Source organism: Oreochromis aureus, linkage group 13, assembly GCF_013358895.1.
Source record: "Oreochromis aureus strain Israel breed Guangdong linkage group 13, ZZ_aureus, whole genome shotgun sequence".
In the NCBI taxonomy this organism is placed as follows: Eukaryota; Metazoa; Chordata; class Actinopteri; order Cichliformes; family Cichlidae; genus Oreochromis; species Oreochromis aureus.
Window position 1 is genome coordinate 33,564,775 of NC_052954.1, and position 22,607 is coordinate 33,587,381.

Consider the following 22,607-nt stretch of genomic DNA (forward strand, 5'->3'; position numbering starts at 1 on the left):
GCTTGGATTTTAGGAGGTAAATAAGACACCATGAGTCTGTGTAGCACTGCCAGGTTTATTAAAAGCACTACAGTTTCTAATAAATAATCAAACTGCCAATGTGTAAAGAAGCTGATATGAAAGATGGAAGAAACAAGAAAATTCGCCCTGCAGTGCTTTAAAAAAAAACCTTTTAAAAAAGTAAAAAGGACAGCAGACTGAAGAGGCATGTGTCACTCATTAAGCTTTACAGGAGTACATGATGCACATTTGAGTAATGCTTCATAAAACGTCCTCCATCCTCTCAGGTGCAGAGAAGCAGGGCAGGGCTCCGGAGTGGATTTAAACATGTGTGATCCAACAGTGTGAGTCCAGTGTGCCCTTCAGCCTCCACGGCTGTGACGGGACATTAAAAAGCACTATTGTCTCACTTAGTCTCCATAACATGTGATGCTGCACGTTCACACACATCACAAACGTCCTTTTCCACTTTCTGAAACAGTTCTGTACATGTTTGTCCTCAACGATGAAGCCAATAAAATATGCTAAAACAAAGCTGACAACAGCACACATTTACACAAAAACAAAACAAAAATACCTTACACCTCATTCCATGTAAGTTATATCATTCAGAGGGCTTTAACACAGTGATGTACATGTTCATGATTAAATGATTGCCTCACAACATGATTTAATGTAGCGAACAGCACTCATTCCACTTTGCACTGAACTCAAACATCACATTTTTTTTGGCATCGTCATAATTTTATGTTTTAAAGTGGAGCTATTCTGCTTTTTATCATACGTGTAAAAAAGGTGGATCGTGGACAGGAGCTAAGTCTGCTTGTTTCAGAGAGAGGATGAAGTGAAGGGCTGTTAGTACATAAAGGATTATTATTGACCTGTGAATCATGCAAAGCCACCCTAAAAGATTCAGAAAATAGAATGAACAGGTAGAAATGAGCAGGACAGATCCACCTTAAGAACACTTTTATATACACATATCTTGTAACTGTACTTCCCAGCTGTGGTACTGATGGTATTACTTCATTATGAAGATATTACGTCTTCAGAAACTTCTAATGTGAATTTAAAAAGGGAATTTTCCTGCTCAGTGTGATGAGGACACACATTCATGTTACAACATCCTCTGTCTAAATACAGGCAGCTCCTAACATCAAAGAAAACATTCATTTTCTCTGACTGACCAACATTTTCGGCCACATGTTCTGTAGCAGACACACAACAACAGTTGGCGTTTTCTAAGAACTGCTCCCACCATCTTCACCATTGGGTAGCCCTGTCTCTTCTGGCTTGGGATCACTGTTGACACCTCCTGAGTTCGCTTTGGAGCCCGACTCCACATCAGACATCAGCACCGTATTCTCCTCCGTAGGAGTCTTACCATTAATAGGAGAATTAGGCTGTTCAGTGTTAGGTGTGTTAGGCTTGAGAAACTTCTTCTTAAGGTCCTCCCTCTTCCAAAAACCCAGACCTGCAGCAACTAAAACTAGTAGAACAATAATGCCCCCCACAATCGGCCCAACCGGAGATGATGATGATTCTGTTCCTGCCGTTTTCTCCTGGTAGAAGGGATTTTTGAAGGCTTTGCTCTCGTTCTGGCTCACTGGGTTTTTCATCCTGCAGGTGAAAGTTTTCACGCTGTCCATTTCCAGACTAGTGAGATTCCTTCTGTCTTGTCCGTCTTCCCACTCTCCATCGTCCTTCTTCCAGGAGTAGGTGACAGGCCCGGCATTTGTAATGTCTCCGTGACATTTCAGTCCACATGTCGACGGTCGATTACAAGCCAGCGGCTGCAGAATCACTTCAGGTATGGGCACACCTTTGATCACCACAATCTGATAAACCTGACTCTGGACCTGGTTGTTGATCTCCACTGAATACAGTCCAGTCTCCGCTGTAGTCATGTTGCTGATCTCCAACACTCCTGTGTCAGTCTTCAGAGTGGTTCGGCCTCTAAACTTGCTGTAATATGTCAGATCAATCGAGCCTCGCACCCACTCAGCCAGCAGGTTTTTATCGTATTTCCACACGATGCTGGAGATCGCTCCAGAGACCGGCTGAGGGCTGAGCTGGGGTGTGCTGCCAACCTTGAAGTACTTCTCCACAGTCTGGGCCTGAGTGAAGCTAACGTTAGCCACCAGCAGCAGCAGCAGCGCTCCGAGAACCACAGACCGACCCATGTCCACTGATCAATACAGGACTGACAGAGTATCGATTATCACATCAATAAAAACTCAATCGTCGAAATCTTTTCAGGCAGGTCAGTAAAAACCGACGAACATGAGGAGGTTTGAGTCGCTGATAACGAAAAGACCTCCGCCCTTCCTTTTGCTGCGGAGCAAAATGTCTCTGAAAAAAACCTTTAGCGACACTCCCGAGGAGGACCGGAAACTCTTTCACAATAAAAGAACAATAAAATACCTCAGAAGTATTTTAACCAATTTCTACAGTCATTGATTTAAAGCCTAAGTCTAAGTCTAAGCGAGTTCAGTGTTGAATTAAACATTTGTTATTTTTGTAATATTTGTGAATCAGATGATTTATTTCTCAATAAATTAATCATGTTTCTTTTCTTTGTTGGCAATGTCAACGTTAATTTGGAGATCTGTGAGGCAAAAGTCAGTAACAAAAACTCGCATCAACTGCATAAAGTTGGGATTTATGGTTTTCCTTCCTAATCCTTAAAGGCTCACAGGTGAATACAGCACTCAATCTAACGCCTCAGCACCACGAGGAGAAGAAATCAACCTGAATGGAAAGATGAAAGAAGAAGAAAGAGGCAAACGGCTTATATTTACAGCTATATAACACTGTTGTTAGTGTGAGCGTAACATCAGATACAAATTTAATAACGTCATAATCAAGAAAATCCTCAGGAACATGTCAAAAGAAAGAAGAGTTTATCAGAGGCGCTGTTTGAGGTTCTGCTGCTTTATTGCTGCAGTCAAAACAATCCTAGCTGATATCGTATTTATATTATTAACATGACAATGCATGTTTTATATGTGCAATAAACCAGAACAGCGACGCAACACGGCTTTATTTTGAAAGGCACGGGATCGAGTTTCCTTAGAAAGTGAAAGTAACTCTAAAACAGGACATATTATTGTCTGCGCGCACTTTTTATAAAATACGTATGTCTGTAGACACATAACGTCTGTATTAAGGACTAAATTAGTCTTAAAGAATAAAACTGAAAATTTGAAAGCAGCTCCGACAACCACACACATACACGCACACACACACACGGTGGCTCCACGGGGAGGTGTCTGACCTCGCGGGTGCCCGAAGTGTTGCAGCCACGATCAGGGCGGTTTGAATTCCCACATGGGAAAGAATAAATACATATATGTATGCATTTATATGTAAATTAATGTTTATGTTTACATATAAATGTAAATATGTCTGTATTTCAGTTCATCCACACACTGACTGCAAGGAGTGTTCAGGGTGAATTTGATATTTACAATAAGAAAAAAATAGATGGTTCGCTGGTTTTCTATTTGGAGATTAAAGAACAAAGCCTCCTCTCCCGCTTCCTTTCCTCTGGTGAGCTCTCTCAGTGTGTTCTTGTAAATCTTTACACACAGGGCCTGTTCTGTTTCTGTGTTTGCTTTGGCTTTATTTTATCTTATTTTTATTTTGCCATCAGCATAATAATAATAAGAAGAAGAAGGCTAGTGCCCTGTATTTGGGTCCTCTCCTCTCTCGTATCCATGACAGAAACATCTTTACAAAATGTGTGAAGCTGTCCCTGATGTAGTGGGATTATAGATTATTATTAAAATTAATTTAAACTCATTCAGAATGGATACGTGGCATAATGACTTCATGCACTTGTTATTAATGAAACAGACAGCGAAAGACAGCTATGATGCTGTCAGACCTTCTAAAATCCTCATTTTTGTGGATGCTGAACTGTTGAACCAACACATACTGTATCATATATCATGTTCGCCTGTTACGATCTCTGGTTTAGGTTCCAGGGTTTTTGATTTGTCTTAGATTTCTTTTTTTATTCTGAGTAAATTTCCAGTGTTTTTGAGATGGAGAAAAGAAACCTTCCAACAATAATCAGTCAGTCAGTCAGTCAGTCAATCTAAGAAACAGCTACAAGGAGGCTGGCTCAGTAGTGTGGACTTGAATGGGTGTGATCTGTTGTCCATGATGGAGAGCAATCTGTTCAGTGATCTCTGACCTTTGCGGACTCAAACACCTGCTGATTCTGGCCAGTGGTGGAAAATATGGCTGTGGACCAGCTGTTTGGTCCTGGACAGCCATTAGAGCTGCCTCAGCTCTACAGTGATGCATCTACAAGTTCTCCAAGAAATGGATGGACTGCCCTTAAGCAGGCTCCCAGAAGCTGGCCAATCAGAAAATATGAGCTTTATAATGGTAAACAGCCTGATTCCTATATAGCACTTTCCTCCTCTCCCAGAGAGCTGCGTGCTCTCCCAGAGCACTCAAAACACTTTATACAACATGCTTCATTCACAGCCTCTTTCTATGTTCAAGTGTTTTTTTTATCTAACATTCACAAACATTCAAACTGTGATGGGGAGCAACCTCAGAGCTGAGGCGCTGGTGTACAATAAAAGTTGAAACTCTGAGTCATGCAAAGCTGCTCTAGAAGAATCAGAGGACAGAAAACAAGGAGATTTTTTATTATTCCTTTATTTATCCAGGTAAAAATCTCACTGAGATTAAAAATCTTATTTCCAAGAGAGACGTGGCACGATGAAGAAATAAAGAGAAAACAACTCAATTGCATTCACAGGACCTTTACTAGTTCAGCAGTTTCTCTTCACTAGAACACTGAACAGTTCAGAGTTCCTGCTCAGACAGAGGTAGCTGTTAAATAACACAAACATTCATGATGCCATGAGTTTATCTGCAGGTGTTTCTTTCCTGCAGCAGGTCACAGTTTCTAACGCACAAACAACAAACCCACGCTGATGAATCTTTACACAGTTACATGTCACTGAGTCCTGTGGGACAGAAATCCTCCCTTCGAGCTTCTTAATGCTTTTCTGGATAAATTCTCTCTGACAAAATGCAAACAGAGCCACAGAAACCAGGGCAGCAGCTCCAAAAGCTCCGCCCACAGTGACCGCCACACCTGTCCCTCCTGCAGAGTCAGGTGGGCTGCTCTGTCGGTAAAAAGGATTATTGATGGGCTCGCTCTCTTTCTCACTCACTGGGTTCTTCATCCTGCAGGAGAAAGTTCTCACATGGTGCAGCTCATTAACATTGAGGATCTCTATCTTCTTTTCTGACTCCTCCCACTCTCCATCGCCCATCTTCCAGTAGTAGGTGATGTCCTCAGTGTCTGCAGTGTGTCCATAGCAGTGCAGTAAGCACCGAGAGGAGGCCTGACTGCAGGCCAGAGGTGTCACAAAGGCCTCCGGCGGGGGGACCTCATCCACGGCTGCAGCTCTGTAGAGCTCGCTCTGAGGCTCGTTGTTGATCTCCACTGAAAACACTCCAGCGTCCTCTGCAGACGCGCCGCTGACGCGCAGGCGTCCGGTCCCGGTGCTGAGCACTGACCGGCCTCTGAACCGTCCGTAGTATCCCACCTCACTCACTCCCTCCGCCCACTCGGCCAGCAGGTCGTTGTTGCGTTTCCACACCACGCTGGTGATGCGTTCAGGGACCGGCAGCACAGGCTGCAGAACCAGAGCGCCTCCAGGCCGAAAGTATGCCTGAATAAGCCCGGGCTGGGAGCAGCAGGGCACGGCCAGGAGCAGCAAGGAGAGGAGGCAGAGAGCAGCTGATCGCTCCATGTTCACAGATCAGAGCACAGAAAGAGAAGGAAACTCTCCTCATATCCAGAAAAATACGGACATCAGCTCCCAACCCACCTCCACACCTGACACTGAGAGAATGAGCTCATCCAGAATCCACAACAACAAATAAAGGAACAAACCGAAAGTAACGCTGGGTGCTTTCCGTCCGACCTCAGAGCTACAAACTAACGTAACCCTCCGACACAGCAGCTCTGAGCCAGCATTAACAACGGTTTAAATTATAATCACGGTCACATGACCTCATTTATTCAGAATTATGTTATTTCAGATTTCAAACTCCATCATTTAACTCTCGGTTGTTTTTCTTAGGTTTAATGTCCGCACGCGCACACCATATACTAATACAAATATATTTGTATATAGTGTTTATAAGCAGTACAAATATTACTGTAAACAGTAAAAGGTCATAAGAAAAAATGATGTCCGCGACACCTCGCTGTCAACAAGCACGCGCACTTCAGAGATAAACAGTGGGGGAATTCCGCAATGACGTCATCAGAGGAAAACCGCAGTAAACTTTGGTGCTTTCCTCTCAAAACACACACAAACCAGGCAGACTTCTTTTTCACTCGTGGAATTCTCGGGGTTTTTTTTAAGTTTCTCTAAGCATGCGCAGTCTGACGTCACGGTATATTTGCTGGGACGTCGCTTATGAATGAGGACTACAAACTGCCCGGAAATCACGTGATTCCCCCCTCCCAAAAGAAAACAACACACTGGGAGATCACAGCTGCTGTCTCCACCTGTAAACTCCCACAACTTCTGCTTTTATACAGACGCTCACATCAGCTGGACTCCATGAACCAGCATTAGGCTCCCGTTTACTCAGAGTCCCTGTGGAAAGGTGGATAGTTTTCCACGTTCTGGCCGTGTGTGTTAAAGACACTGTGTGTAACATGGCGAGCTGCTGTGAGCTTCTCTGTTGAGGAAACAAACACTGAAACTTCATGAAGCAGCACAGAAACCAAAGAAACCTCACAGGCTGCCGTGTCCTCCAGCCCACCCCGACACAAAAACATTTGAACTCTTCGTGGTTTTGCTGAACCCACTGTACCCTCCATCACTCCACGCCACATTTCATAACGTCTAACCAGGAGATTCACACGCGTCCTGTGCTGGCGGTCATAACGGAGGACAAAGCCGATGAGCTGACTGAGTGTGGCAGATTGAATAATTAAGAGCAGAATAAAACAAGTATAAATCTTTAATTTTATAAACAATTTGCAGATGTTGAGACACAAACCACAATAAAACAGTTCATGAGGACACATTTAAGATTAAAGAGGTCAGAAAAAAGAAGAAACGGTAATAAAGTTATTAAAAATAAAGAAATAAGTTTTCAGTTCTGACAGCGGAGCGGCAGTCTGGATCTCTGAGGCGTCGACTCTGCTTCATTTTCCGACACTTTAGACCGGGACGGGATCTTTGTCTCCTTCTTGCCTTTCTTCTTCTGGAAAACAGAGGAATGATGCATTCATGTGTATTTGTATCAAATACTTGACCTCTGACCTGGAGGGTTCGTAAAGACCCCCCGTCGCTGCCTCAGCAGCTTTTACAGTAACAGCTACACGGCTTCAAACTTCACCCTCACCTTGAAGAAAGGGACCCGCTTGCTCTCGTTGAAGACGAGGTTCTCGTCGATGAAGGACGGCTCTGTGGCCAGACTTTCGTTGCACGTGCTCAGATCGTCCTCCAGCGAGTCCTGATGATGCAGCAGAGAAGAACGAGGTCACAAATAACAAGTTTCTTTACATTTGATTGAAAATGAATCACAGATCTAAGATAAATGTGCTGAAACTCACCGGGTCAGTCTGGCTCTGCTTGTCCTCGTCCTCCAGCTCCTCCTCTTCCTCCGCCTCCATGGCGGCCTGCAGCTCCTCCTGCTGCCTCCTCAGGCTCTCCAGCAGCTCGCTGCGGCGGCGAGACTTCACCAGCTGACGGGGATACACAAACTCCCGACGCTGAGGGGTCGCACCTGAAGGCAACAGCAGGTTAATGTCCTGCTGAGAACTTTAACTTTTATTTTAGGGCAAAATAAAATAAATCTGTCACCAGTGGGAACGTCTTCCTGCAGCTGGTCCCGCAGGAAGCTGTGGACCAGCTGCTCGCTCGCCTCCACGTGCTGCAGGAGCTCAGCCCGCTGCTCCTCCAGGGCGCTCCAGTCGATGGAGGTCTGGTCCTTGACAGCCGTCAGAGCTCGCGTCACCTCCTGCTGCTGGTCGGACATCTCGGCCTTGGCTGCTCGGAGCTGCTCGGAGCAGCGATCCTCCACGCTCTGTGGGACAGGAAGCACTTTTACTGAGTTCAGAGTCGTCGGGTTTGGTAATAAGAGTTTAATACTGTAGAGACGGTCGTGTCTCTACAGTATTAAACTGAGGGTCTGCTCTGTGTTGGGGTTAGGACAGAAAACCTTGAATTCTCACCTGAAGCAGGTCCTGAGCTTCAGAGCTAACCTTCCTCATCAGCGTGAGCTGCTCCTCGGCTCGTTTCTCAGCGTGCTCCTTTACTCTGGAGCTCCACTCAAGGTCACGCTCCAACAGACCTGCAGGGACACAAACACACTGAGCGTGCTGTGGATGAGGGATTACAGCGAGCAGTAACAGAGGAGAGGAGGAGTTTGGTACCGGTGACGGAGCTGTGGATGTGGGAGCAGCAGCCTGACATCTCCTCCAGAGACTGCAGGCTCTCGTCTGCGGTCAGACGCAGGGAGGAGACGAGGGAGGAGGCGGAGGAGGACAGGAGGTCCGCCTGGGCCGAGACCTGATGCTCGACTGTGCTGCAGCCTCTGCCACAAAGACACGGTTTCAATGCAGGACCCGAACTTTGAGGTTCAGTAGAAGAAAAAGTTGGCGTGATCATTTAGTGCTCAACTCACCTGCTGATGTCCTCCTGGAGGCTCTGCAGGGGCTTCTGCAGGCCTCTGGAGGCCGAGTGCAGACCAGTGAACTTCTTCTTGACCTTCACAGTCAGCAGGTTGAGCTGGTCCTGGAGGCACTGGATGGTCTCCTTCATATCCTGACCGAAGCAAACGGGAAGCAGTGTTAGAAACATCCGACCCACAGAACCAGCCAGTGCGGGAACACTCAGGTGTAATAGGCAGAGAAACCCGTTAATGCATGAAGCTGTGCCACACGAGGGCAGAACAAATGAGGTACAATGCAAATCACATCCATCAACTTCATAATCTGTCATCTTCATCCTTGTCATGTATTATGTGCGCCAGACTGTTTTTGAGGCTGCAGACAGGCTGAATGTGCTCCGACTGCATTTCATGCTCAAGTGGATTTAAAAATGGAACATGCATCCCAAAACTTCACGCCCAAAACTGAAAACCACTACAGATCAGTCCTCCTGGGCTTGAAAGCATCACAGGTCCAAAGTTAACTGTCTGCTTCAGGCCCCAGGACATCTGGCAGCGTCCTCCTCCAGCAGACGGAGGTTCGCTGCCCTCTCTGGTCCACACCGATCAGCTCTCACCTTCTGCTCGATCTCCTCCTCCGCCTGCCTGATCTTGTCCTCCAGCTCGTTGCGTTCGGCCTTCAGGGCGCTCAGACTCTGCACGGCGGCCTCCCGCAGCGCCGCCAGCTCCCGGACCAAGCCGTCGAACACCACGCCCATCTCCTTCATCGCCTCTGCCTGAGGAGAACGAGAAGAAGATCAGTGCTTTGCCTCTGATATCGAGCGTACGCCATGTTTACTCCGTGCGTGGATGTTATTGTCGTGGACGTACTTTGTCGGCCAGCGCTCGCTGCTTCTCCACCGAAGCTCTCAGGCTGTCGTTGAGCTCTTTGGCTGCTGATAAACCCATCAGAGTTTGGACCACCAGCACCTCCTCCATGTCCCGTCGGTGCTCCTCCTGCGCGCACACACACACACACACACACACACACACACACTCTTTAGTCACACAGCGCTGACCTGAGCGGACAACGTGGCCGTGAGCGTGCTCAGACACTCACCAGCAGCTGCAGCACGCTCTCCTTGTCCTGCAGACATAGCGCCTCGTTCTGCTGCACCTTCTCTTCGCAGCGGGCCACGCTCTCAGCCACCAGTGGCCTGACTCCGCCCACAAAGGACTCCACAGTGGTAAGAGCGCCCTTCAGCGCCGCCGTGTTCATCACGAGCAAACCATCTGCACAGGAAACGGGGCGGAGATGCAGGTAAGGACTTTTATGAAGCCAAATAATTTTCTTCAGTTCAGTATTTCACTTCAGAAAATACTACAAAATACACTGAGTACTACTACTAACAGTACAAACACCAAAGAGTCTCGTGGTTTCGTGTAGTTTTCCCAACATGAAACCTCGTCACCATCAGGCGGGTAAATTTAAAGCAGGTGCAGTAAACTGTCCCAGCCCAACCACGCCTCTGTGACGGGGAAACCTCTGCGCTCTTACCGACGGCCTGCGAGTAGCTGCTCAGCATGTGGCGCTGTTTGTCTCCGTGCTGCTGGATGCAGCGCTGCACGTCTCTGAAGGAGCCGTCCATCCGCTGGGCGAAGCTCTGCTGGATCTCCCTGTTGTGCTCCTCCACCTGCAGGTTCGGTCAGAGGCAGGTTTGTGCTTCAGAACATTTGTGTTTTCAGGAAGCTCCAAGTTTCAGTATCAAGTCACAAAAACCTGGCTTTCACCGCCCTCTGCTCTGTCTGGATTCCTGCTTTTAACATCCAAAGCACCTGAAACCCTCTCAAGTCCTTTACAGGGATTAAAAATGTTCATTTTCAGGTTTTAGTCACAGTGGAAATGATTCGAATCAGCCCACAGATGTAAAAACAGCGGATTAAACACGCTTCATTTTTACCCTTCTGTTTATTTCCAGCTCATCGTCAGGACGTAACCAGCAGTGATAACAAGCCGACCGACTTCCCTTTCACTTCTTTCCCAACTGTTGTGTGAAGCGGTCGATGCCTAAAGGTGGATTTTCAGTCACTCGGGGGTGCTTACTCCACAGTGAGTGTTTATTTCTCTGCAGTCTGCAGAGGGAGCTCCCCACAGTGGTCACAGATAAGAGCGTGTTCCACCCAAAACCCGCTGAGAGCTCCTGCAGTTTTGTGCCCCTGCAGGTTCCCCAGGTGTTCCCTACTCTTTTAATCTGTGACTCGAACCTCTGATTTATGACACCTGCTGTGTCACGAGTGCGTGGCAGACATAATAAGCAGCCGTGTTATGTTCACTGGAATCCGTTACTCAGAGTCAGGAAACACGAGTCCGGCTCAAACCGGATTCAACTCGACCGTCAGTCAGATCGAAGCGAGGACAGGATTAAACATTTAAAATTAAGAAATGTGCTTTTACGGGTTAAACAGTGAGGCTGTATTAGTGTTCACCTCAGCTGCAAGTAAATAAGACACATCTGCTTTGATTTAACATCCGTTCTAATCTGTGTCTGTTCACATCAAACATGGACCGAGTTTATAATGAGCTGTGTGTCTCAGAAAGCTCAGCTTTTTCTACCAGTGGACCTGCAGTCATGAGAGGAGAGATGCCTGATGTGGTAAAGCAGCCTCATCCACTCACTATTCAAATTGTGACAGCCAATCAGAAGGATGCCAGCTCAAAGGGGGAGGGGCTAAATGACCTGTTTCAGACTGCAGGAAGGCCCAGAGTGAGACCAACAACCATCTACAGGCTCTCTGCTCGAGTCGGCCAGAGTAATGATACTTCACACTGCAGTGACCAACACGAGTCGAAGCGAGCGCGTCTGTGGACGCCGTGTAATCACAGCTTTAACAAAAACAAACAAACACACATGTGACCTTTTTCTTCCTGTCCAGCTTGTCGTGGAGGCCCGACACGTCGCTGGTGCTGGCGTCCGCCGTGCTCAGCAGCTGAAGGACGAAAGCACAAAGTTTCAGACTTGAATCATAAACCGAGGTCAAATAAACATCTCACATCTGGAAAAGGGAAGTTTGGTGAAACGGGGCGAGAGAGGAAGCTGAAGAGTCATTTTAAGAGATTATTCAAATAACAGAGCCAGAAAAGGAAGCGATGATGAAGCAGGACAGAGTCTAAATATATCCCACGGCGTGGAGCGTCGCCTGTACCTGCCCGGCCGTGTCGTACAGCGTCTCCTGGACGGAGGAGAGCTCGGAGCAGATGAACTCCTCCTCGCTCAGCTTCACCTTCGTCTCCTGCAGGTCTCTGCTCGTCTCCTCCAGCCTGAGAGGCGCACAGGAGAAAACCACAACCTTAAGTCAAACTGCGCCCCCTGGTGGTGGTTTTTAATCCCACACGTTAACAACAACCCTGCACCTCTGCTGCTTTTCGTCCAGGTCCGCGGTGCACTGCTCCAGTCGGGCTTTGCTGTCCACAAACAGCTCCGTGACCTGCAGAGAGAACACGACCACACGTTCACGCCGCTTCAGAACTCTAAGAAGTCAGCAAATAAAACGATGGATCGATGGCGAAGACGCCACAACAGACACCTCGTAATCCCTCTACAGCCAGACAGTTAGTGGAGTCTTTTCTTTGGCCACGGCAACAAACGGAGTCTCTGTAATGTTTGTGTGAAACGAGTAACAGTAAACTCCTGAAATCCAGATTAATGCAAGACTGCAGTATCTGCAACCGCTGCATTTAATCTCCACAACTTCTAAAGTTCAAGTCAACTTTTAAGACCTCAGTAAGTTGAATCAGGCTCTGATTTGCAGCCGTCCGACAGCGGATGAGGATCATACCTTCTTAAGCTCCTCCTCCATGATGGCGATCTTGTCGTTGTACTCTGTAACCTGCTCCTCGTGGGAGGTGATCTGAGCCACCATGCTCCTGCGGGAATTAAAAACATAGTCGTGGTTAGGAGCACCTGAGTTTCCCACTCAGAGACGGTCTGTCAGGTCAGCTATTTGGGTAAAAACAGCGTTGACCTACTCGTAGTTCTCCGAGGACAGGTAGACTCCGTGCTTGTCCCGGGTGGCGGCCAGGTCGCGTTTCAGACGCTCGATCTCCTCGGTGTATTCCTGAAGGACAGAGAAGGTCCTGAAATCTGGCGTTTCAGCCTCTGTGTCACATTTTCATTCAGGCTCTTCTGGGTCACAAATTTAAAACCTTCCGATATGACCGTCACAGATTTTCCCGACTGAATCCCGGAACAAACACACGCTTCCCTGCTGTCAGTTTTCTCTGGAGAAGCCTGAAAGGATTCTGCTGAGACACCTAAAGACAGCCGGGACCTGAATGTTGTTCAGAGTTCTGCTTTTCCAGGCAAACCTGTGACGGCACCGTTTGAAATAAACCCGAACACAAGCTCGTGTCGACCTCGGATACCTTAATGAGTGTCCGCTTGGTGAGCTTCTGGTTGACCTCCGGCTTGTTCATGATGTTTTTGGCCCTGCTGGCGTACTCGAGGGTGCTCAGCGTCTCCTGCACGCACAACCGAGACTCGTCAGCACAATTACAAGCAGTGAAAACAATACGGGGTAAATAAATGTGCTCGATCAAGAGAAACTAAAATATAAACGTGGTTACGTCCATCTTTTATATACAGTCTGTGTCTGAGTGGAAACATTTGCACCAACAATAACAGACGTGGGTGACGTGACATTAAAATCAAGCCCGTGGTGCAGAGACACCTCAGGATAAATATGATGATGAATCTTTGAAAACATTCATTTTGTTTTTATTTATGTTTTTGAAACGTACTTCCAGGTTGCTGGACGACGGCGACACGGTGGCGATGATGGAGGTTTTGGTCCGCCCTCCCAGCGAGTCCTGAAGGATTCTGGTGAGTTTGGACTCCCTGTGGGAGAAAATAAACCCGATCAATACAGCTCCCCAGCTCCGCCCCCACAATGACTGTATGAGGTCGGGGGAGGCGGACCAGCACAGACACGCCCCCAGAAGACTCGTGAGACCGAGGAGGGTCGTTTCTCACCTGTACGGGACGTGAGGCCTCTTCTCCACCAGAGCGGTGATCACTCGGCCCAGCGTCAGCAGCGATTGGTTGATGTTTCCCGCCTCGCGAGCGCGCTTGTCCACGGCGCCAGAACGGCCGATGTTCTCGCTGCCGGCGAGATCGACCTGGACAGGAAGCGTTTGGATCATTTTAGACGCTGTAGGCTGCGCCCCCTCCTCTCCCCCTCCCCCTTATCGCCAGATTATTACCAGATTGAGTTTTCCGATCTTCACCAGCTCCTCTCCTTCCAGAGTGATCTCCTTCATGTGGATGGTGACGGAGAACACCGAGTGGGAGCGACTGTGGAGAAACGGGAAGCAGGTGAGCAAACAAAACCGACATGGCGGTTGGCGACGGGCTGAGAGCGGTTTCCTGCGAGCAGGTACCTGGAATAGGCGTTCATGAGCGTGGAGGCGGTCCTCCTCTTTGCTGCTCCGCGTTCCAGGATCTGGTAGACTTCGTCTTTGTTGTGCACCGTCACCTCCTCCAGACCCTTCACCACCACGCCGCGCTGTGGAGACAAACACAGAGACGTCAGATTCCCGGAGCTTTCCACAGCGGGCGTTCGTTTCATCCGAGCTGTGTGACGCTCACCTTGTTGCGAGGGTCGTCGAAGAGCTGCAGCCGCTCGCTGACGTCCTCGGTGGGGCTGAGGAGGTCAAACAGCTCCTCGTTGTAGATCTCCAGCAGCGAGACTTTGACGGAGAACTCGGTGCCGTTCTCGGAAAGCTTTTCAAAGATCTGATGCAGCGTGCGAGGGATGATGCCGGCCAGCGGGTCCTAGAGACGCAAAAACACGGGAATCTATTTCAGCGCTGACCACAGAGCTGTTTGCACCATTTCAACAATAATTAACATTTATTTACGCGCACGCACACACACACGTGCACGCACAAACAGAGCTGTGGTGACGTTTGTCACCCTCCTTCGTTACTAATTGTGAAACTTGTAAATAAAACATGTTTTATTTTGGTTATTTGACACATTAATGCATCTGAACTGATGATAAAAAGCCAGCTGCATGTATGCAGCATCCAATAACATCCCCCCCTCAAAAGTACAGCTGACAGGTACTGCATACTACCCCTCTGCAGGCTTCCAGAAACTGGCCAATAAGATGAACGAGGGCTTTTAAAGGATGAGCTGAAGGCCTGTACGGAGACCCAGCACAAGACAAAGGAGGATTATTATTAACTATGAATTGAGCAAAGCTGCTCTAGTACAGCCCGAGGCTAAAATGAGCAGCAGGTCTGAGCAGCTACTGATGATCTGAAAACAAGACGTCCAACATCCACGTAGAGTTGGATGTCTCGAGACCGTACAAATAATGTAAATATGACGGTGTATCACAAAAGATTGATATCAAACTGATCACTTGGTTGCGTTACTTGCTCTTCGAGTGAATCAACAAATGGATAAATGAAAAGCCGAACGACAATGCTGATTTTTTTAGAGTCTTAGCTTACATTTCATATTTTCAGTTCTTACCCTCCACGGCTAAACAAACTCTCTAAATCGGTTTCAGTAATGTACTGATGAACACAACAATGGACATAAGGGGCTTCTTTTAAAGAAAAAACTCTGGTAGATGTTATTTTATGTATTATGCTTTGTATGTTATTCAATATATTTCTATGCAAAACAAGAGAAATTTCAATACACAGCAGTATATTCACAGCTGAAACCAGATATTTACACTTTAGGGAGAAAACATAAAAACTTTTATTTTTACTGTACAACATCAATTTAGAGTAAACTTTTGTTTTAGATAAATAAATATTGAAATATCTTTTGAATTAGTTAAATGTCAGAATAAAGAGAGACAGAGCTGTCTATTTTAATCACTTTCATCAAATTTAGGAGTACATATACACTAAGTTTATTGTTAATTAATAAGAAAACTCCAGACGATTCCATTCTGAGCTGAAGAAGCTTCTGATAGGTTAGTAGAGTCCATGTGAGTAAATTGGTGGCACACCTGTGGATGCATATAAGGCAAAACACAGAGCCTGTTTCTTTGACATGGGAAAATCAAGAGATGTCAACCAAAACACCAGGAAAAGAATTGTGGAGCTCCATAAGTGTGGCTCAATTTTAATACAATTTGGTGCCATTTGCAATTAAGAAATACAGATAGTTTTTGTCTTTACTCTTGAATTTAACAAACATGTTTTTTTATATTTATCAATCTAAAAAAATAAACATTTAGTCTGATTTGATGTTACAATTAAAAAGTGTTTGTGTTTTTATCTGAAGAGTATGTAAATATCTGGTTTCCACTGTATATTTGATGATGTTGGTGTTTGGCTTGATTGTCAGCACAAAGAGGGAGAGAGAGGAACAGAGAGGGAGAGAGAGGAGCAGAGAGGGAGAGAGAGGAACAGAGAGGGAGAGAGAGGAACAGAGAGGGAGAGAGAGGAACAGAGAGGGAGAGAGAGGGAGAGAGAGGAACAGAGATGGAACAAGAGCAGGTGAGACACACATGTTAGTCAAATGGTTGTTTGCCAAAACTCATCAGAACATGTATCTAGTACCTAGTGTTTCTTTTTAGGTTTGTTATTTTTCAAATTCTATATTTATTAAGTTATGCAGGCTTGTTTGCACAACAAGGCTAAATAATTATATAAACTTTTCAGAATCTAAATAGCGTACTTTGGTAGAATTAAAAAAATAAGTGTAGTGCAGGTCTACGATGATTTTAGTGCTACTATCATCTAGTTCTGATTCTGGTTCTGTTTTGGTTAAGTCCTAACTAGTCCTGATTTTGAACTGTTGTAGTCCTGTTTTAATTCCGGATCAGTTCTGGGTCTGGTTGAATTGGGGTTTAGTCCCTGTGTCTTGATACAGCCCTGATTTTGTTCTGCCTTGCTGCTTAATTAAAAAACTAGTTTAAGGTGTCCTGCATATGTGATATATATTTTATTCCTATATGAAGTCATTCTTTTTTTTAACAAAACTCAAAACAGAGCCTATTAATCTTTCAGTCATTTCTACCCTCAATTTCCTTTGGCTGCTCAGCTCTCACACAGTGGCTCAGTTATGCTCCAATCCCTCCATATTGTGGCCAATCACATGCGAGGATATAGGATAATATCATTGTGTGAAAAACCGAGAGGGTGAGAGACGCGACAGTCAAGTGGAGCGTGCGTCTGTCCTCTCAGTAAGTGAGTGAGACAGTAGACAGCGGTGAGGAGGGCTGTGCGAAAGCAAAAACACATAAATATGCCTGAGACCTGTAAACGAAGCAGCATCTGGCTGCAGTTTAAAGAGTTTTTTTTGTCTCGGTCTTGGTCTCGGTCTCGGATTAGGCGGTCTTGACTACAAGTCTACATCCACGTGCATAAAAACGGACACGGGAAATTATTTAAAGCAGATTCATGCACATTCAGGATGGATGCAGTCAGACTGTGATCACAAAACTCTGAATTTTAAAACCTGAAAATGTTCATTAATGTTAGATAGTCAAGATGTTTCCCCTTCCTATACTTCGTGCACGCTGCTGCCGGATCAGTTCATTCACATTCTGTGGTTCGGCTGAATTAGACCCACATGCAGGGTTTGGGTCATACAGTAAACCAGTGAGCCCATTTCAAAGCAGAGCTCACCTCCTCCCAGGTGAACTGCTCGTCCGGGCTCCTCTCTCCCTCCATGGTGAACGTCTTTCCCGTTCCCGTCTGACCGTAGCTGTCATCAATAAAAAAAAAAAGATGGAAACAAAAGAGATTACAAACAGGTTCATCCGGGACGGCTCACGCCGACGCTCGCATATCTGCGGAGCACTCACGCAAACACGGTGCAGTTGTATCCCATGATGACCTCGTCCAGGATGGGACAGACGACGCTCCGGTACACTTCGATCTGCTTCGCAGACGGACCGAACACCTGAGGGAGAGAAACGCTTCGGTCAGAACAAATAAATAGAAATGACCGTGAGCTCATCGCTGGACCAACAGCAGCACACACAGCTGCAGCAATGAGCCAATCCTCATCGAGAGACACTAAGAGCTGCTTCTGATTCAAACGCAAGTTTTGTTACTTCACCTTAAGAACTTAAGACATAACACAACAGGGGAAACGGTCAGCCAGATGTGCGAGCACAGGATGTGCCGTGTCCGTTTCTCCGCTCACCATGTCGAACGTGTAGGTCTTCCGTGACGCCTTGTCGTTCATGCCTCCCGTCCTCACCATCACCTCTTTCCGGTTTTGATCGCAGTCGATGACGCCGTAGGACGACTTGCGCTCCATCGTGTTGAAAGGCCTGAAAACGCAGCAGAGGAAAACCTCGGTGACAAAGACTCGACGCCTGAGACATCTGCAGCTCTGCAGACATAATAATGAAGCTTTAACATCAGCTCGGGCGCACACCGTCCTGTTTTTAAAGATCTAAAAACACTCACAGCACGCCGACACAAAGCTGATGCTGCTTTTCACTTTGGATCAGATTAAAATCACAGCTTGAGTTTCTGCTTCTTTCTGTCAGAGCAACGTTTTTTTTTTTTTGGAAAGGTCCCATAATAAAGATTTACTGCTTATTATAATTAAAATACACACAGGGTTTGTGCACATACTCTGAGCTACATATGAGGACTTTTAAAAACACATTAATGCTCGTTTAGGTTCAGATAACTAAAGAACACAGATGTAAGTACACACAGATCAATGACGCTCATCCTCTGAGGCCTCAGAAAACCAGACTACATAAAAGGAAATCCATATAACATTGTGAGCTTATCATTAACCACGAACCAGACGGTGGACAGCAGAAGGAACAGATGAATTAACCGATTTAGGACAAATATGGGATTTAAATTAGATCAGTGTCAACGTCTGCAGGCCTCAAAACATCTTTAAGACGATTCTAAATATCATCTTAGACACTTCTATGAAAAATAAATCAATCGTTTTTCAAATCCAGCAGACACTGATGCACTGAGTGGGTGAAAGACTGTAAACTTAATATTTCTGACCAAAAGTTTTAGTGCAGAGTTCCTGTGGCTGAGCCGTGTTCTGAGCCTCCGCCACAGACTCGCCTGCACGGGTACAGGAAGATCAAACCGCGATATGACCTTACGGACGCTTATCTCACTCCGTGTCGGTTTCAGAGCTGGTACACCGCCAACCAAAAATCCAGAGATAATCAGTTTATGTTCACACGTGACAGAAAAGCAGAAACTAAAAACATCGAAGCTTCTTTAAAGCTCCTCTATCTGAGCCATCAGTTTATTATCTACCTGAGCCATTTCAAGCCAACTTTCTTCTGACTGGCTGCCCCTCAACTTGGTGGGCGGGGCTTCTGTACTCTGTGACATCATAGTTTTTTGTACTATTAGCTCTCTATGTGAAACAGTGTTTAGTGCCAACAGAGGGGCTGATGGATTACTAATTTTCTTTTCACACTAATAATTGTTAAATGGAACCACACGGAAGACGACTCCAGTAATTGGATCGGGATTACAAACCCATGTTTGTGTCCAACGACACAGACAATCAAACAAATCTGAAACTTTCAGGGATCAATTAACAGCCAATAAAACCTAGAGAGCTAGAAAATAGCGAACAGCATCCAAAACACCCAAAACCTATTTAGTCCGATGTTAGTGCTCAGTGTTTGACGTGTGCTTGAAATATTTCCATCTAGACGAGTGGGGCGCGTCTTTGCTCCACCTGCTGGGTTTAAAAAGCTTATTACGCCTTTATTCTGCCAAACCGCTGTGTAAGTGAGCTACGAGACCTCAGAAAAGAAAAGGATGGTTTTATACTCGATTTTTTCACCTTGGGTTTTAAACGTGTTGAAGTACAATTAAACTGGAATGACCAGTCTTTCACTCAGTCGTGGAAATTCATCCCCTGAATGTTAAAAATGATTAATTACCAAGAAGTAAAAGACGCACTTTAAGGTCTCTTCTAGGAAAATGATGAATAAAATAAAAATCAAATACATGAGCACCAGGATACTGAGAGACTCAAACATGTGAGGCTAGTATGATGGTTATCATTGGACGTCCCGTTTCCATCCTTTTTGTGTATTTTTATAATCATTTTGCATTTCTCTGTGGTTGTGCAGGTATTTTTGCATCATTTGCGTGCATATTTCTGGATTGACTAACATTTTAAACACACCCATAAACATATAGAAGAAAGTAAAACAGAAAGACTCAACTTTTATTGACAAATTAGGCGCCACATAGGTTAGGGTTCCCTCAGAGGGTCAAACAGTAACTTTAAGACTGCACGAAATGCTGATTTTTCCACAAGTAAGCTCAGGCTAGTGTTCTCATTTAGTTTCTGAGACTGTAAAATGTCAGTGACCTCTTTTTTGAGACATCTGCAAGTAAAATTTTAGCCTTTTTAAGGTCTCTTCCAGGTAAATACACCCACTGAGCGCAGTTGAACCAATGAACATACAGCTTTAAGGTGGATTTGGTGATGTTTCTGCATTTTTTGCGATGTTTTGGGGATATTTACGACATCTGGAGTATGTTTGTGACTAACAGCAGCAAACACAGACACAGCTGAAACTCTGTTTAACTCCTTACCTGCATCTGACCACCACCTGGATGTTCCTGCCCTTCTCCTCCCGTTTCCCTCCGCTCTGGACGTTTGAAGACATGGCTCCGAGCTGCTCCCGGACACCGTTATATCACGCACTTCAGATTAAACGACACATTAATGAAGCAGCACAGTCATCAATACAGAAATAAACAGCAGGGAGGCGGTTTGTCCGCTTTAAATGTGACGAGCCGAAAGAAAAGCGACAATTAGCATCATAATGTTAGCTAACGAAAATTTACCAAATATCGGTTTGCGCGTCACTTCCTCCCCCTCTGCGGGTTATCCGATAATAAATCCAAAGTCTTCGATATCGTAATAAATCGTATAATTCAGCGTTTACGGGCTGCTCTGAAAGCACAGGCCGTTTTCCTACAACTTCTCTGGCGGACTAAAACCTCCGACAGGACACTTTTCAAACTGTACTTTTAAATTTTCATTGGCCAATAGCAGGAGAGTAACGGTCACTACGTGACTGTCATTGGGTACCACGATCATGTGACACTGCCATCGCAGAGCATCACGGGAGCAGATGTGATATAAATAGCGATGTAAGTCCAGCAGGTGGCGACATTGTTCTGAGAAATATTTAATAAAACGAACATAATTTTTATTTATAATTATAAACAACTATTAGAGATAGTAACTTATTTTTATGTTCTTAAATAAATAATTAGACTTTTACATAAAGGTTTCGATACTTGATTCAGGTTTCTTTCAATTAATTAAAAAGGCTGAGTTTCATATGGGGTTAGGGTCTGGATCAAGCCTGGATCAAGTGACCCGAATGATGCTGGCGGCTGCACTGAGTGTTTCTTCATGCCGTCATTTTTGAACGTCTTTAAGGTTGTTTGTCTCTTTTATGCTCTTTGACTATTTTCTTCTGTTTATTTTTCACTTTTTTCGTTGGAATTAAGCATCTCTTGATGATTGTTGTGTTCCTTTCCTTTCATGTCGCTTGGTTTCTGTGAATAGTTTTTGTACATATTGTGCAGATTTTTTGGCACTTTTTGTTGACTTAACATCATCTTTTTATGACTCTGTGTCATTTTTATGTTGTTTTTATGTGTTTGATTTGAATCTTTTTGTTCACCTATGTCATTCTCATCTCTTTGTGTTCTGTGACTCTTTTTTGCTAATTTTGCATCTTTTTGTGTGTTTATATTCATTTTGTTCCCTCAGTTTTGCTTCTTTGTGGATATCGTGTGTTCACTGTACAAAGGTGTTGGTCTCTATGGTTATTTAACCTAACATCACGTCTTTGGACTGTGGGAGGAAAACCGACCACGTGAATGACTCGATCGTTTCATTGAATATTTTGATGTGTTTCATTATTTAAGTACCATTATGAATTTCAGCCTAAATAAAAGTCTAAAGACACCATAAATCACTTTGCGAAACAAAATGATCCTATAACTTATTATTAGTATCATTATTCATGTGTTTGTGTCTTTTGTGGGGACTGTGCATTATTTTTTGACTGTTTCAGGTGATTTTATGACTCTTTGAATGCTTTTTGTCATTTCTCTTCATCTTTAACGTTTCCTTCTGAGGAACCTTTTGATTATCTCATGCTCAAATGTGAATAAAAATCATAATAAGTGCTTCATAACATATGATAACACACACAAATGGTTTTAACTCAGACTAGAATGCGTAGAAAAGAGAAAGAAAGACAAGAAATAATCCAAAAACCTGATGTCACTGGTAGACTTCAGGCTCCGCCTCCGTTCCAGGTTCATGAAGTGACGGCAGGCGAGCAGCAATCCATCTGCTGAGGACCGTCCGCCCACTCGGCCTCCTGAGGACAGCGAGGGGGTTGCCCTTTTCGCTCTGGAAACCTCTTCATTGCACACACAGACACACACAGCTTCCTTTTGTCTTACAGTACATCCAACTCACAGCGCTGTTGGAGGTCCTCGTTGCTGCTCTGGTCGGACTCTGCAGCACCTCTCACTTTATTTTTCACTTCAGCAGCTGCAGAGTGTAACCAGAGACTCGTTTATTTGGACTAATAGTCACAATCCTGCTACTTTAGAGAAGCTTTATTGATCCCTCTAGGCATGGACGACTATCGTGACAATGAGTCTGCCTACCTCCTCATGCAAAGCACGAAGAGTTTGGTCATTTCAGCTCCTTTAAATCTCTGCTTCTCTGTTCTCAGCCTGCCTCAGCCAGCACAACTTAAACATCTCTAAGACTCAAACAGGCTTTGAAGAAAGTAGAAATCGTCTGATCTAAAGAGCTTTGTCCCTGCTTTTGTTGAAGAGAACAGTCCAACTCAGATTGGAGTTCATTGTCCTGGAGACTATCTCCAGGACAATGAACTTTTGGAAAAATGATTTTTTCTGCTCATCC

General features: G+C 45.3%; 3 protein-coding genes across 3 annotated transcripts; all 3 read right to left on the reverse strand.

Moving 5' to 3' along the window:
• Window positions 1-35: 35 nt before the first annotated feature.
• Window positions 36-2,369, reverse strand: LOC116317439 (SLAM family member 9-like). The gene has a single exon (XM_031736211.2). The coding sequence runs from the start codon at window positions 2,181-2,183 to the stop codon at window positions 1,242-1,244; it is 942 nt and encodes a 313-aa protein (XP_031592071.1). The 5' UTR covers window positions 2,184-2,369; the 3' UTR covers window positions 36-1,241.
• A 2,310-nt stretch (window positions 2,370-4,679) lies between these two features.
• On the reverse strand, window positions 4,680-6,453 carry LOC116321524. Its single transcript, XM_031741389.2, has one exon. The coding sequence runs from the start codon at window positions 5,784-5,786 to the stop codon at window positions 4,875-4,877; it is 912 nt and encodes a 303-aa protein (XP_031597249.2). The 5' UTR covers window positions 5,787-6,453; the 3' UTR covers window positions 4,680-4,874.
• A 543-nt stretch (window positions 6,454-6,996) lies between these two features.
• kif11 (kinesin family member 11) lies at window positions 6,997-20,712 on the reverse strand. Its single transcript, XM_039622041.1, has 27 exons — window positions 20,492-20,712; window positions 20,237-20,347; window positions 17,829-17,958; window positions 17,485-17,582; window positions 17,306-17,384; window positions 14,295-14,480; window positions 14,087-14,211; window positions 13,910-14,000; window positions 13,680-13,825; window positions 13,448-13,544; window positions 13,073-13,168; window positions 12,677-12,765; window positions 12,487-12,574; window positions 12,062-12,135; window positions 11,854-11,968; window positions 11,566-11,637; window positions 10,208-10,343; window positions 9,770-9,942; window positions 9,541-9,666; window positions 9,288-9,446; window positions 8,686-8,825; window positions 8,435-8,595; window positions 8,234-8,352; window positions 7,863-8,085; window positions 7,613-7,785; window positions 7,402-7,512; window positions 6,997-7,260 (listed from the first exon to the last, which is right to left on the reverse strand). Exons 2-27 carry the CDS (start codon window positions 20,308-20,310, stop codon window positions 7,150-7,152), a joined length of 3,192 nt encoding a protein of 1,063 aa, XP_039477975.1. The 5' UTR covers window positions 20,311-20,347; window positions 20,492-20,712; the 3' UTR covers window positions 6,997-7,149.
• Window positions 20,713-22,607: the final 1,895 nt, after the last annotated feature.